Genomic DNA, 14,887 nt, shown 5'->3' on the forward strand with positions numbered 1-14,887 from the left:
CTGTCCACTCTGCCTGTCAAACAACAACAACAACAACAAAAAACAAAAACAAAACTCAACTGCTGTTCACTGCATGTATGATGAAATCTTTCATTCCTTCTTTTTTTTATTTTTTTATTTTTTATTTTTTTTATTTTTTGACAGGCAGAGTGGACAGTGAGAGAGAGAGACAGAGAGAAAGGTCTTCCTTTGCCATTGGTTCACCCTCCAATGGCCACCGCGGCCGGCGCACTGCGGCCGGCGCACTGCGCCGATCCGATGGCAGGAGCCAGGAGCCAGGAGCCAGGAGCCAGGAGCCAGGTGCTTTTCCTGGTCTCCCATGGGGTATAGGGCCCAAGCACCTGGGCCATCCTCCACTGCACTTCCCTGGCCACAGCAGAGAGCTGGCCTGGAAGAGGGGCAACCGGGACAGAATCCGGCGCCCCTCATTCCTTCTTAAGATCCCTGTAACAATAGATGCATAAAGCCAAGAACAGGAAATAACAAACGAAATCTTCCCTAACTCACTTTTGTAAATATATGAAGATATTAGGAAGTACTAGTGTCTCCCACAGGCAAGTTTCTAACTTGGTTGGATTATTTAACAATAATAGCATCAACTTCCATTTAGTTTAATTTAAAAAAAATCATTTGAAAGGTGGAGGAGAAGGAGAAAGAGAGAAAAGGAAAGAGAAAAAGGAAGAGAGGACAACGGTGGGGGTGAGGGCTGGGGTGAAGGTGATCTCCTTTCTACTGATTTACTCTCCAAATGCTTGCAACAGTGGGGTTAGGCCAGGTGGAAGCCTGGAGCTGAAAACCCAATGCAGGTGTTCCACATGAATGGAAAAGACCCAACTACTTGTAATATCACCTGCTACCTGTCAGGGAGGTATTAGCAGGAACCTGGGATTGGAAGCAGAACTGGAACTTGAATCAGGCACTTAAACATGGCATGCAAGTGTCCCAAGTGCCATCTCAACTTCTGTGCCAAATGCCTGACCCATGGTTTTATTTTTAATTGACATGTAATAATTGTATAATTTTATAGGGTACAATGTGATGTTTTAATACATACATCATTGTGTAATGATGAAATTGGTAATTAGCATATTCATCTTTTTTTGTGGTAAAACATTCAAAATCTTCTAGCTATTTTGAAGTTAACATTATATTATTACTGAGTATAGTCACCTGCTGTTCAATAGAAGTCCAGCACTTATTTCTTATTTTTAATTTTTAAAAAATTTATTTAGTTATTTGAGAGACAAAGTTACAGACAGAGGGAAAGACAGAAGGAGGGATATTCCATTTGCTGGTTCACTCCCCAAATGGCCGCCAACAGCCAGAGCTGGGCCAATCCAAAGCCAGAAGTCAGGAGCTTCTTCTGGGTCTCCTATGTGGGTTCAGGGGCCCAAGCACTTGGGCCATCCTCTGATGCTTTCCCAGGTGCATTAGCAGGGAGCTGGATCAGAAGTGGAGCAGCTTGGACTTGAACTGGCATCCATATGGGATGCTGGCACTGCAGGTGGATGCTTGACTAATTATGCCACAGCACCTGCCCCCTAACTGTAATTTTGTTCCCATTGACTAACATCTTCATCTCTCTACCCCTATGCTCTCCAGCCTCTGGTATCTACAATTCAATTCTCTATTTCTTTGAGATAGACTTATTTAAATTCCACATATGAGAATTAAATTTGTAAAGGCTGTAATTCAATATGTGATTAAAAATTAAAATCTTTTTTTTGTATGTATAATAGATGAAAAGTCTGGCCACTAGAGAACAGAATCAGAAAAATGCTGCCTATAATCTTGGAGTTGCTGAAGCTATTAGAAGGCACAAGAATGAGAAACCTGAATTTTATGTAAGAGTCCTTTAAAGTTTGTTATTGCTAACACCTGCCTTGTCTATGGATCTTTGGCTCCTCTACTGTGTTGCAGGTTGTACCATTTTTAAAGTGGCAGAGTTCAAAAGTGGTTTCTACAAGTTGAAACTTTCTTCTAGGGCAGGTGCTGTCTGCTGTACAACTGCACACCGCTTACTCATAACACAATTCCTGTTCATCACTGCATCTCTCATTAATTGTAGTCATTCTCAATCAGGATCTGGGACAGTTGGTGGAGTTCCAGGATCTAAAGAGAACCAGTAGCATCACAAACTTCTGGGATCTTTCTGGAAATGCAGAATTGAGGGTCCCACCCCGGAATGGCAGAATAGGAATCTATAGCTAAATAAGATACCCAGGTGATTTGCATGTTTTTGAAAGTTTGAGAAGCTAAGCTTCAGGTGGAGGTGGGCCCCCTGCTTCATGGCTTGATTTAATGTTTTTGGTCATTGTGTGCTTACCTTTATTTCTGCCTGAATCTTTCTTTTTTCATGCCCCTAATCTGGCAGAATGGACCTAAATCTAATAAAATAGATTTTCTTTATTTATTGTCAAACATCTATTGAACTCTGGCCCAGCTATTGTATTCATGGTTAGGAATGCAATGTCCTTCTTCTAAAGGGATCTTGGTCTAGTTGAGGAGATAGACACTGAAAGAAACAATAGTGTAGTGAAATAATGGCAGATATATTTTTGTGAAGTATATGAGAGCAGAGAGAAGAATCACTTAACCCAGCCCAGACATCTGGGAAGACTTCCTGCATATAAGAGTTAGCTAAGAAAATGAATGAAGGAAGAGATGTCAAGCAGGGACAGCACAGAGGGAGGGAGAGTGAGCATGGGACCTTTGAGATTTAATTACGATTTCTTATATGCAAGCTCCAGATTATATTTATGACTGCCCACTTCGAGATATATGTTTCAAACTTACAAGGACTAAAACAGAAACATTTGATTTCCTTCTCAACCTATTTTTCTGTCTCCCAGTGTTAGTAAGTGCCATGATCAGCCACACCTCATATCAAGGAGCAATCCCAGATTCTTCTTTCTCTGTCCCTCACATCCAACCATCTGCAAGTCCATTTTCTTTATTTCCAAAATACATAATGTCTATTTGTATCTCTTCATCTTCAGTGTTACCACCCTAGTCCAAGCTACATTGTAAGGCTCAACTTCTGTAATACCTCTTTAATTTACTCACTGCTTGCATTCCTGTGCTCCCACAGTCTATTCTCCACATGATAGCCAAGGTAATCTTTTAAAATCTTAACCAAAACATATTGCTATCCTGTTTAAAACCTCTAATATTCTCCCAATCAATTAAAATCAAATCTAAATCCTCACCTTGACCATACTAGTTTGATCCCTGCCTTCTTCTTTGGGCTCACCATCTTCTTTTTATCCTGCTCATTACACCTCAGCTAATAGAACAAGCCTATCTTGTGTCCATCTAGTGTCTTTTCACTTGCTGTTCCTTCTCTGTGGGACAAAGGTCCCTTGATATTTACAGTGGAGGAAAATTCAGTGATCTTCATAGAAAAGCTTTCCCTAATAGCCAAGAAATTTAGGCCTGTTTTCACCCAGTCACTGCTATAGTAGGGAACTCATAGCACTTAATCATTCGCTTAATGGTTCTGATGTACCATTTACTTGTTCATTGTTAGCTTTCTGCATCAGAATCTCAGCTAGATGAGAGCAAAGATCTCTGTTTTTAGACACTGTTGGACAGCCACTGTGTAAAATGGCTGGATCCACTGCAGGTATTCAATTCCTTCTTGTTGCCTCCTCTTTGTCCTTGCTTGTGCTTTTCAAATGCTCAGAATTTCATCTTCCTTCCATGTGGATGTTTAAGTGGTAGATTAGGACCTACTCCATGGCATCCTTGTCCATCTCTGTCTTATAAATAGGGCTGTGGTAGGCTCAGCTCAGCTTCAACCTTGAATGTGCTCATATTATTTTGTGGGTTACTTCAACACTAGCTGGGGTTAATGTGTTTAGGGTCGAGCAAAAAAGAAATTAAGAAACACCTTGATTTATTTTAGTTTCTGAATTATTACCAGTATTTTTTGGTATTCTAATGTCAATGAGTTGCTTTTCTTTCATTCTAGAAATCCTTCCTATTTGACAAACGACCACTCAGCCCCGAGCTTAATGCTGTTAGGCAAGAGGAATATTCCCAGAGTCTCCTGAAACAAATGGATAACAGACGGGAAAAGGAAATAAAGCAAAGACAAAACAGAGAGTTGATGGACCGCCTAGAACAAGTGCAACTCACAGAGGAGTGAGTTCAGCTAACTAAGATTTGAAAATTAGAGAATTTTCATGTGAAGTTATTTTCCGTATGGAACTGAATCAACTTTGGTAGTTTCACTAGCATCACTGTATCCAAATGAATAAACTGATCCAGTTAGTAGTCAGTACCATAGCATAACGTTTCATCAGAAAAGTGAAAAAGCCACCATTATTCTAATTATCATTGTGGCATGACTGCCAATCTTGTAGATAGATGTAATTACAAAGTAACATTTGGAATGGTTTTGCAATCAGCAATACTGGTAGATAGAAGAAGGGACTTGTCTTGAGCAGGCATCATTAGTAGCTATTAGATGTCTAGGTGACTTTCAGACAAAGCTGAGGTTTTATTATAAGTATAGGGGTGTTCTATGGAATCCAAAGACAGAAATGTACAGGGAATCCACAAAGGACTGGAACTGGGGACTAGACAGCCACATAAAGCAGCATTCCCTTTGCTTACACCCACAGCACTTAGTTGACATTGTCACCTCAGACTTGGACATGTCAGTCTCAACTCAAATGATCAGGAAAGAGAATCTGATTGGTCCTGATTGCATTATATGAGGCCTAGAATAGGGTTGAGACCATGGAGTTCCTAGATACCCAAGGGGGCCCACAGTTCTCCTACTGAGGTCTGGAGTGCAATTGTGGAGCCTACTCTAGTGTACACAGAGACTCCTCAAACAGTTTCTGTGACCAGGAAGTCTACAGTTAGCTCTCTATTTCTTTGGTTATGGTACCCCTGGTTCTGCATCCATGAGTTCAATAAGCCACAGATCAAAGCAATTTGAAAGAATAAATTTCATCTGTACTAAACATGTACAGACTTTTTTGGGTCATTATTCCCTAAACAATAACAACTACTTACATATAATTTATATTGTATTAAGTATTAATAAGTAATTTAGAGATGGTTTAAATGTTTATAAGAGGATTAGTGTGGGTTACATGCAAACACAAGACCATTTTTATAAGGGACTCAGCTTTTGTTATTTGCAGGAGTACCAATTCCTACAGATACTGAGGGATGATGGTGTTTCTCTGAAATGTCAATGTTTCACTGTACTCACTTTAGAGAACATGTGGGTTCCCTAGAGGCTGTATATAATAAATCATATTTTCTAAAAGGATCACTGTTCTTATTAAGAATCTTATAATGACTCAGTTTATAAAGCAAATTGTCTCTTCCTGCAGGATTGGCAGGGGTAGAGTGTTGCCTGCTGTTTTAGTAGTAGTACATTTGTACAGTGTGATTTGTCACCTGCTGATCCCTGTTCTTTCTGTTCTGTGTTCAACACACTGTTCAAGGGCCTATGTGTCTGTACTACTCTTTCTCAAAATGAAAGCTCCCAGAATGAAACATCAATTTTTATATACTAGGCTCTCATTCTCATGTTTTGATAACTGTAATCTCTATTACTAAACACTCTAAATCTGTGTCCCCACTTTCTCCTGTTCTTAACTGCCAGACTTGCTGCGCAAAGAGCCAAATATTTAAAAGATAAGATGGAGGAAACCCAGTGTTACAAGAGGGCTTTGGATGCACAGGTAAAGGGACAGTTATTATTTTTTAAAAAAACATTATGCAGTGCTTCATTAGCATTCTAAAATATGTATAAATGCTATAATGTTATGAATACCCCATGTGTTATACCTCTGGTGGATTCTGAATCCTTTGTTCCTTCTTTCAAGGTATTGATATTCTACTCCTTTACAGAATTCTGCTTAAAGTTTATTCTCCAGTGGAATCATAATCTGTGTTATATTTGTCCCTGTTTCAGATAAAGAACAAGCCCAGCCAGCTGCCTGTGTTTGAACCAGACTCCTCTGAGCCCATCTTTGGGCAGAACGAGCATGAATTGATGGCAGAAAAGCGAAAGCGAGAACAGAATTATATGAAACACCAGCTGGAGGCAGCTGCTAACAACAAGAGGAAAGCCATCCTACACCAGCTGGTGGATCAGAGGCGGGATTTGCAGATGCTTCAGAGGACACAGAGAGAGTAAGGAGACCTTGGCTTTTCTCCCTCCTCCTCTTCCTCTCTCTCTCTCTCTCTCTCTCTCTCTCTCTCTCTCTCAGAAAACAGCAGAGAGGTAGAATAATAGTAACACATTGAAGATTGACTTGCATAAGACATTGTTCCAAGCTCATTGCATGCTTCATCTCATTTTATCCTCAAATTCACCCTATGGAAAAAAGTTATTAAGTAAACTTAAAACAACCATGTGGATCCCACTTCTCCCTCCAGTTGCCTCCTAAGCTTTTTTTCCCCCTTCCCTTTGCAGCACATCTTCTTAAAGCACTGTCCATACCAGCTTTAGAAATGCAGCGTGAACCACAAATGTGGTATCATGCTCGAGCAGACTTAGATGTGACATTCAAGCCCTTAACTTCTGAGAATCTGCATATAGTGGAGAAGAAGGTGATGAAGGTGGTGGGGTAAGCAGAGGCAGACTTTATACCACACTGATGCAAAGACCTTTGAGTTCAAACATCAGACATCCAGTTTCTAGTTTCTTGAAATACCCAAATGATCACTCCACCGTTGGGAATCTTTAAAGTTCCCAGCTGACTTGCAACCTTACAACATCTCCATGATTCTCTCCACCTTTCCATCAGCCATAGCTCCTATTTGAACCTCCCAAGTGGCACAGGAATTTTCAGTATTGTTTTGTAGATGTCTAATAACCCTCAGTTCTATCGTTAGTCAAAATCATCAAGGTGCTCAGGAGTCCCAAAAAGCTTCTTTCAATGGAATCTACTCTTTGTAGAAGGCAGTTATACTTAAAAAATTATTAAAAATTTATAAATTCTATTAATGGTCAGTTGGATAGTACATAGATCTATTCCATTCTGTACCAAGTAGGCCCAGACATGAAACTATGAATAGAATAGCAGGTTGCAGGTGGGGGATATTGTGATAAGGATGAGATTTGATTGTTGGTAGAGAGAGATGTGAGAGTGGTTAAAAACATGACTTCTGGAGTCAAGTCACATGTGGAATAGGATTGCACATTCCTAGGGCAATGCATACTTGTATGTCTTAATTCTATGCTAAAATCTTGGAATATCTTCATACTTCTTTGATAAATAACTGTTTCCTGGAGGTCCATTCCAGCATGTCAGTATCTTTCACTAAAGGATGAAAACCTGGGGCCTCCAATACCATTTCTAGAGTGCCTGTTCTGATTGGGTGCTGTGGTTCTGTGATATTGGGCTGCTTATATACCTCGGAGGGCTTTGGTTTGCTTATCAGTTATTAAGAATACTTTGGTGGTTGAGGGTTAAATGACATAACTGTCATAAATAGTTTAGCATAGTGCGTGGTTCAGAATGAGTGCCTTGTCAAGGGTAGCTAGTGCTATTATCAGAAGAAGAAAATGAGGAAGAAGCTCTTCTTTCTCTGTGTTGTGTGTTGGCTTAATTATTCTCTATTACGTGAATATATTTTATTTATTTATTTACTTATTTATTTTGACAGGCAGAGTGGACAGTGAGAGAGAGAGAGAGAGAAAAGTCTTCCTTTGCCGTTGGTTCACCCTCCAATGGCCGCCGCGGCCGGCGCACTGTGGCCAGCGCACCGTGCTGATCCGATGGCAGGAGCCAGGTACTTATCCTGGTCTCCCATGGGGTGCAGGGCCCAAGCACTTGGGCTGAACTCCACTGCACTCCCGGGCCACGGCAGAGAGCTGGCCTGGAAGAGGGGCAACTGGGACAGAACCCAGCGCCCCAACCAGGACTAGAACCCGGTGTGCCAGCGCCGCAGGGCGGAGGATTAGCCTAGTGAGCCATGGCGCCGGCCAATTACGTCAATATAAATAGGCAGGGATGGCCTTATTTGGGGTCCTCCCCAGATCTGACTTCTTAGAAATAATTATTTCCCATTTCACTGCTCTCAGGACATAATTGTGAGCAATCTGAACATTTTTCTAGTACAGAGGGTAGTAACATTTTTTTCAAGAAGAAAACAAGCAAAATTGCAATGAAAGTCTACTGCATATTCTCAATGTGTGTAGGGCAGTAAAGTGGCGATGCGGCTATTGTTAGTTGACAACAGGCAATATGGTATGGATGAGGGCCAGAGCTCAACTCCACTCTCAGTTATACAGGTCACTGGAAATGTGGCATGAGTTGTTGCCCATGACTTTGAATCTATTTCTTGTGCCATGATTCTGAGAGTCTATGACAATTTACTCTAGTTTCCCCTTAAGCATGCTATCTTAGTTTCAACAGATTCTGTGGTTTTGAAATCACCAGGTATACTGTTTGAAGATTAAAAGATTAAAATAATCTTGAAAGGTTCTAGAGGTATTTTGTTGTGGCAATGAGAGGTAGTTGCAGCCCAAGATTTCTGAAATCATAAATGTGCCTGAATGAAGGCATATCTTTCCCACTGATTTATTTTTGCTTTATTTTTAAAGAAAAAATCTTTATTGAGATGTAATTAAAATATATAATAATTTCTCAAAATGTACGAGTTGATAAATTTTGAATATGGATGCATCTACTGGTGTAACAATTACTGCAACTGAGATAATGAACATATCAATCACACTAGAATTTTTCCTTGTGCCCCTTTGAATTCCCTCCCTCTAACACCTTTCCCAACCCCCATCCTCAGGCAACTACTAATCTGCCATCTGTCACTATAGTTTGCATTTCTTAGGGTTTGATGTAAATGTACCCATTTGGTATATATTGTTTTTTGTCTGTTTTTGTATTAGAGTCATGATTTTGATACCCATCCATGTTGTTTTATATGATAATATTTCTATCCTTACTAGCTAGTTATCATTGTTATTTTATTTACTTATCTGTTGATAGACACTTGAGTTATTTCCAATTTTTGGATATTACAAATAAAGCTACTCTGAACATTCATGATTAAATCTTTGTATGGACATACAGTTTCTTTTTATCTTGGGTAAAAACTTAGGAGTAGCATGATTGGATCCTGGGGTAGGTATATATGTAAGTTTTTTTTTTTAAAGATTTTATTTATTTATTTGAGAGGCAGAGTTACAGAGGGAGAGACACACAGAGAGAGGTCTTCCATCCTCTGGTTCACTCCCCAAATGACCCCAATGGTGGAGCTGAGCCAATGTGAAGCCAGGAGCCAGGAGCTTCTTCCAGGTTTCCCATGTGGGTGCAGGGGCCCAAGGACTTGGCCATCTTCTGCTGCTTTTCCAGGCTCTTTAGCAGGGAGCTGGATCAGAAGTGGAGCAGCTGGGACTCAAAATGATGCCCATATGAGATGCTGGTGCTGCAGGCAGGGGCTTTAACCTGCTACGCCACAGTGCTGGCCCTTATATTTAACTTTTTTTTTTTTTAAAGATTTTATCTGCTTATTTGAAATTCAGAGTTACACAGAGAGAGGAGAGGCAGAGAGAGAGAGAGAGAGAGAGAGAGAGAGAGAGAGAGAAATCCTCCATACGCTGGTTCATTCCCCAATTGGCCATACCAGCCAGAGCTGTGCTGATCCGAAGCCAGGAGCCAGGAGCTTCTTCCAGGTCTCCCACGTGGGTGCAGGGGACCAAGGACCCAGACCATCCTCCACTGCATTCCTAGGCCATAACAGAGAGCTGGACTGGAAGTAGAGCAGCTGGGTCTTGAACCGGTGCTATTATGGGATGCCGGTGCTTTAGGCCAGGGCGTTAACCCGCTGTACCACAGCGCCAGCCCCAATATATTTAACTTCTTAAAACAAGTGCCAAAGTGTTTTCCAAAATTGTTGTACTAGTTTACATTTTCAGCCAATAGTGTATAAGAGTTCTAGTCCTTCTCATCCTTGCCAGCATTTGGTATATCATCAGTCTTTTGTTTAGCTGTTCTAATAGGTGTGGAGAGACATCTCCTGCTTTAATTTGCATCTCTCTAATGATTAATGATGTTGAAGTCATTTCATGCTCCTATTTGCTATCTACATGTCTTCCTAGGTTAAGTGTCTGAAGTGTCTATTTAAATCTTTCAAAAATTAAGTTGTTTTATTGCTGAGTTTTGAAATTTCTTTAAATATTTGGTACAGGCCCTTTACCAAGTGTGTGTGTGTGTGTGTGTGTGTGTGTGTGTGTATTTAATTATATATACTGCATTTATTTTTACTATAAATTTACTTATGTCCTTAGGTTTCACCCACTCATTAAACTGCTGTGCTGTGAGATAGCAAAGTTCAACAGCAGTTTCCTTTAAGGTTTATCCGTTTTTGTGTGCGTTCTTAACAATCTTTGCTGCCTTGTCAAATCCTAAATGTGGATTGAGAGCTGTCACCAATGTTCGAGACTCATTAATTAGCTTGTTGATCCTTGTGTGTTAGCTTGGATTCCCAGGACAAAATTTTCTTTGAAGAAACTGGAGCATCTCCCAGCAGTCTGGCTGACTGTAACACATTTTTAATCATCATTGGCTTGAAAACATTCAACTCAAAATGTCCATTGCTGCCTCCAACTGTTATAGTTAATTTCCCATGACCTGGGCTGCAACCATGGTCATTGCTTCACACTGAGTAGGGTTCACCTTGCCTGGCTTGATGCTGATTCCCAGTTCATTTTCAGGCAAGATCAATTCTCCCAGGCCTGAGCGAGGGCCAGAACCCAGAAAACGAGTATCATTTGCTATCTTCATCAGACTGCAAGCAGCAGTGTTCACGGCTCTACTGAGCTCAACCAGAGCATCATGAGCAGCCAGGGCTTCACATTTATTTGGAGCAGTGACAAAAGGCAAGCCTGTGAGGGTGGCCACCTTTGTAGCAACCCTTTCTGCAAAGCCACTTCTAGTATGTAAGCCAGTACCATCAGCAGTGCCTCCAGCTGCGAGCTCATAGATTCTTGGCATGGCAGCTCTTATTCTCATCACTGCATGTTTCACTTGTTGAACATAGCCACTGAATTCCTGGCCCAGAGTCAGTGGAACAGCATCCTGAGTTTGAGTCCACTGATTTTGATGATCTGAGCAAACTCTCTGGATTTTGCTTCCAGAGCATCATGCAACTTCTGACATCCTGGTAAGAGTACTTCATGAACTTCTATTGCAGCAGCAATGTGCATTGCTGTGGGGAAAGTATCATTTGAACTCTGGCTTTTACTAACATGATCATTGGTATGCACAGGTTTCTTATTGCCAAGTTCACCTCCCAAGACCTCAATCGCTCTATTGCTAATGACTTCAGTCACATTCATGTTTGTCTGGGTTCCTGATCCAGTCTGCCATATCAGCAGAGGAAAATGATCACTTAATTTACCTTCAGCTACCTCATCTGCTGCCTTCATTATTGCATTGGCAATCTTTGGGTCAAGACCATAATCCTGGCTTACTTCAGCAGCTGCTTGCTTCAAGATACCGAAAGCTTTAGTAACTGGAACTGGCATGCATTCTGTCACACCTCCAGTCTTGAAGCTCGTTGTAGATCTCACAGTCTGGGTGCCGTAATACTTATCATTTGGGACCTTGAGCTCCCCAGAGGTATCATGTTCTGTCCTGAAGGAATTTTGACTTGCCATTCAAGCAGCGTTCAGAAGCCAGACTTGGAGGACGGTAGCCCCACTTAAGCTTGTAGCTGAGGCAGAGGCTGGAGCTCGCTCTAGGCGGCCATACCGGGTGAGTTCCCGCAGTGCTCAGTACGTGGTGCAAGCGAGAGCATGGGTAGATGTCAAGTATATTTTTGAAACTCTAAACATTCCTGAGGGGAAGATGTTTTCCCCATTTTTTAAAAAAATTTTTATGTATTTATTTGAAAGGCAGCGTTATAGAGAGGCAGAGGCAGAGAGAGAGAGAGAGAGAGAGAGAGAGAGTCTTCCCTCCGCTGGTTCACTCCCCAGATGATTGCAACTGCCAAAGCTACATTGGTCTGAAGCTAGGAGCCAGGAGCTTCTTCTGGGTCTCCCACATGGGCATGGGGGCCCAAGGACTTGAGCCATCTTCCACTTCTTTCCCAAGCCATAGCAGAGAGCTGGATTGGAAGTAGAGAAGCCTGGACTCGAGCGAGGGCCCATAAGGGATGCCAGCACTGAAGGCGGCAGCTTTACCCGCTATGCCACAGTGTGCCACCACCCCCCCACCCCGTTTTTTTTTTTTTTAATACACTTATTCCCTTGGGACAGCATTTAGCTTCTGTTTTACAGTAGCGTTCACCCGTCACTCATCTCAAGGCTTTCTGTGTCTGCCGCCTCAGTGAGGTAGATCTGGAGCCTTTCATTTTATGCTGAGATTATTGCAGCTGTCTCCTCAGATTCTCCTCATTAACTTCTCTAGTTCACCTCCTACACTTGGAGTTAGGAGGGTTACACTTTATCTTTTCCAAGTTGTATGATTTAGACTAGGGCATAGATAGACTTCCCCAGTCTTCTTTGCTTCGTAGTAAGAATAAGGATAATTTCAGTGCTCTACCTGTCCTTACTGCAAGAATTAGATGAGATTGTAAGTCTGTGAGAGACTTTTGGAAGTTTTAATTCTCTGAAAAGATGCAAACTTTAACCTTTTTGTCTCTCTTGTTGGAGTTTTGGTTATAGATCCCCTTTTCTGTATAGGTGGGATTCTTGGTTTCAATTTCTGTATCTTTTCCTAGTTATTCCACATTCACTTCTGTGTATCTTTTCCAGCTCCAAGGCCCTTCTCTTTAGTTTATCTCAAGATGTGATTTTAGGTCCTCCTGTGGTGAATGAAGGTCATTTTGTTTCATAGAGGATAATTTACCCAGAGTGATCCAAACATTTCTGCTAAGCTATTTATACTTCTTTCACTCTTTTTTTTTCTTTAAAATTTTCTTTTCTTTTTTTGGAAAGGCAGAGTGGACAATGAGAGAGAGAGAGAGACAGAGAGGAAGGTCTTCCTTTTGCCGTTGGTTCACCCTCCAATGGCTGCCACGGCCGGCACGCTGCAGCCGGTGCACCGTGCTGATCCGATGGCAGGAGCCAGGTACTTTTCCTGGTCTCCCATGGGGTGCAGGGCCCAAGGACTTGGGCCATCCTCCACTGCACTCCCTGGCCACAGCAGAGAGCTGGCCTGGAAGAGGGGCAACCGGGACAGAATCCGGTGCCCCGACCGGGACTAGAACCCAGTGTGCCGGCGCTGCAAGGCGGAGGATTAGCCTAGTGAGCCGCAGCGCCGGCCTAAAATTTTCAATTCACGCTCCTGCAATAAAACAGACTTTAAAGAAAGTTAGTAATTGCCCCTTCCAAGTAGCCAACATTTAGGTTTATATGTAGCATTTTATGTTTTTTTCATTTACTTTAACAAATACATTCAAACAATATACTTATATATATTTACTTCCATTTCTGTAAATGAAAGTGCAGACTATGAGCTCTTATACATTACTCTGCAACCTAACCTAATAATGTACCATTAATGATATCCAGGTCAGCACATATATACCAAATTAATTCTTCTTTAAAAGGGGCATAATATCTATAATATGAATGTACTATAATTTAATTTTGTAGCATTGATTAACATTCACTTTGTTACCAGATATTTTGTATCAAACAATTTTTTTAAAAGATGTATTTATTTATTTGAAAGGCAGAGTTACAGAGAGAGGAAGAGAGACGTATCTTCCATCTGCTGGGTCCCTCCCCAAATGGCCTCATGGCCAGGCCGAAACTAGGAGCCTAGAGCTTCTTCTGGGTCTCCCACATGGATGGCAGTGGTCCAAGTACTCGGGCCATCTGCTGCTTTTCTCCAGGCACATTAGCAGGGAGCCAGTTCAGAAGCGGAAGAGCCCGGACTCTAACTGACCCTCATATGGGATGCAGGTGTTGCAGGTGGTGGCTTAACCCACTGTGCCACAACCCTGGCCCCCTAAATATTCTTAATATATACCTTTATATTGGTTCTTTTGTTTTTATCAGACAGATTCCTAGAAGTGGGGTAGCTGAGTCAAGTGTAAAACACATTTAAAATTTTACAAGAGACTGACAGTTTAATTTCTAAAAAATGTAATAATTTGCACACCAGCAGTGTTGTGATATTACTAGTTGCCCCCTTGCCTCATTTTCTTACTTTGTAGGCATTCAAATGAAAATGATTGCTTATCTATCCTTTAAATAATAATGGTGGCCACAAAGCGTTTGCAAAGACACCATTATGAAAACCACAATGATTATATTTCATGCCCATTAAGGTGGCTCCTATTAAAAAACAAAAGAGAAAATAGTGAGTGTTGGTAAGGATACAGAGAAGTAGCAAATGTTATATGTTGTTGGTGGGAATGTAAAAAATAAATTACAATTAGAATTACCATATGAACTAGTAATTCTCCTTCTATGTATGTATCCAAAATAACTAAAAGCAAGAGCTCAAGAGACATTTGCTATTGATAGCAGCACTTTTTACAAGCAACTCAAGTGTCTGTCGACAGGTGAATGGCTGAAAAAACATGGTTTGTGCATGCAATGGAATTATTATTCAGCCTTAAAAATGGAAGAAAATCCTGGCACATCCTACTACACAAATGAACCTTGAGAACATTATATTCTAAGTGAAATTAGCCAGTCATGAGAGGCAAATGCTGTATGATTCCAGTTACATGAAGTACCTTGAGGAGTAAAGTTCATGGAAACAGAAAGAAAAATTGTGATTGTCAGGGGCTCTAGTAGGGACGGATGGGGAGTTATGTCCTGGGGATTGTGTCAGTTTTGCAAAGTGAGTTTGAGAGATTACACAAAAATGTGTATATACAGGCCATGAAATAACTGCATTTGGAAATGGTTAAGCTGGTTATAGAATTTTCA

The 14,887-nt window shown here is 41.2% G+C and overlaps 2 protein-coding genes across 2 annotated transcripts in view; one reads left to right on the top strand and one right to left on the bottom strand.

The window, feature by feature from the left end:
• The window catches only part of CCDC81 (coiled-coil domain containing 81), a 72,174-nt gene that overhangs the window by 49,847 nt on the left and 7,440 nt on the right, over window positions 1–14,887 (top strand). Inside the window, exons 10-13 of the mRNA XM_002708652.6 lie at window positions 1,740–1,844; window positions 3,974–4,146; window positions 5,630–5,708; window positions 5,942–6,162. Coding sequence (XP_002708698.3) covers window positions 1,740–1,844; window positions 3,974–4,146; window positions 5,630–5,708; window positions 5,942–6,162 — 578 coding nt within the window. The remainder of the gene's footprint in view (window positions 1–1,739; window positions 1,845–3,973; window positions 4,147–5,629; window positions 5,709–5,941; window positions 6,163–14,887) is intronic.
• On the bottom strand, window positions 6,342–11,671 carry LOC100354715 (fumarate hydratase, mitochondrial). The gene is given in 6 exon segments (XM_089323445.1): window positions 6,342–6,346; window positions 10,274–10,465; window positions 10,468–10,506; window positions 10,509–10,616; window positions 10,619–11,089; window positions 11,092–11,671. Coding segments are annotated over 6 exon segments (1,380 nt in total). The 5' UTR covers window positions 11,657–11,671.

Source organism: Oryctolagus cuniculus, chromosome 1, assembly GCF_051225735.1.
Source record: "Oryctolagus cuniculus isolate XC-2025 breed Fujian yellow rabbit chromosome 1, ASM5122573v1, whole genome shotgun sequence".
Lineage (NCBI taxonomy): Eukaryota > Metazoa > Chordata > Mammalia > Lagomorpha > Leporidae > Oryctolagus > Oryctolagus cuniculus.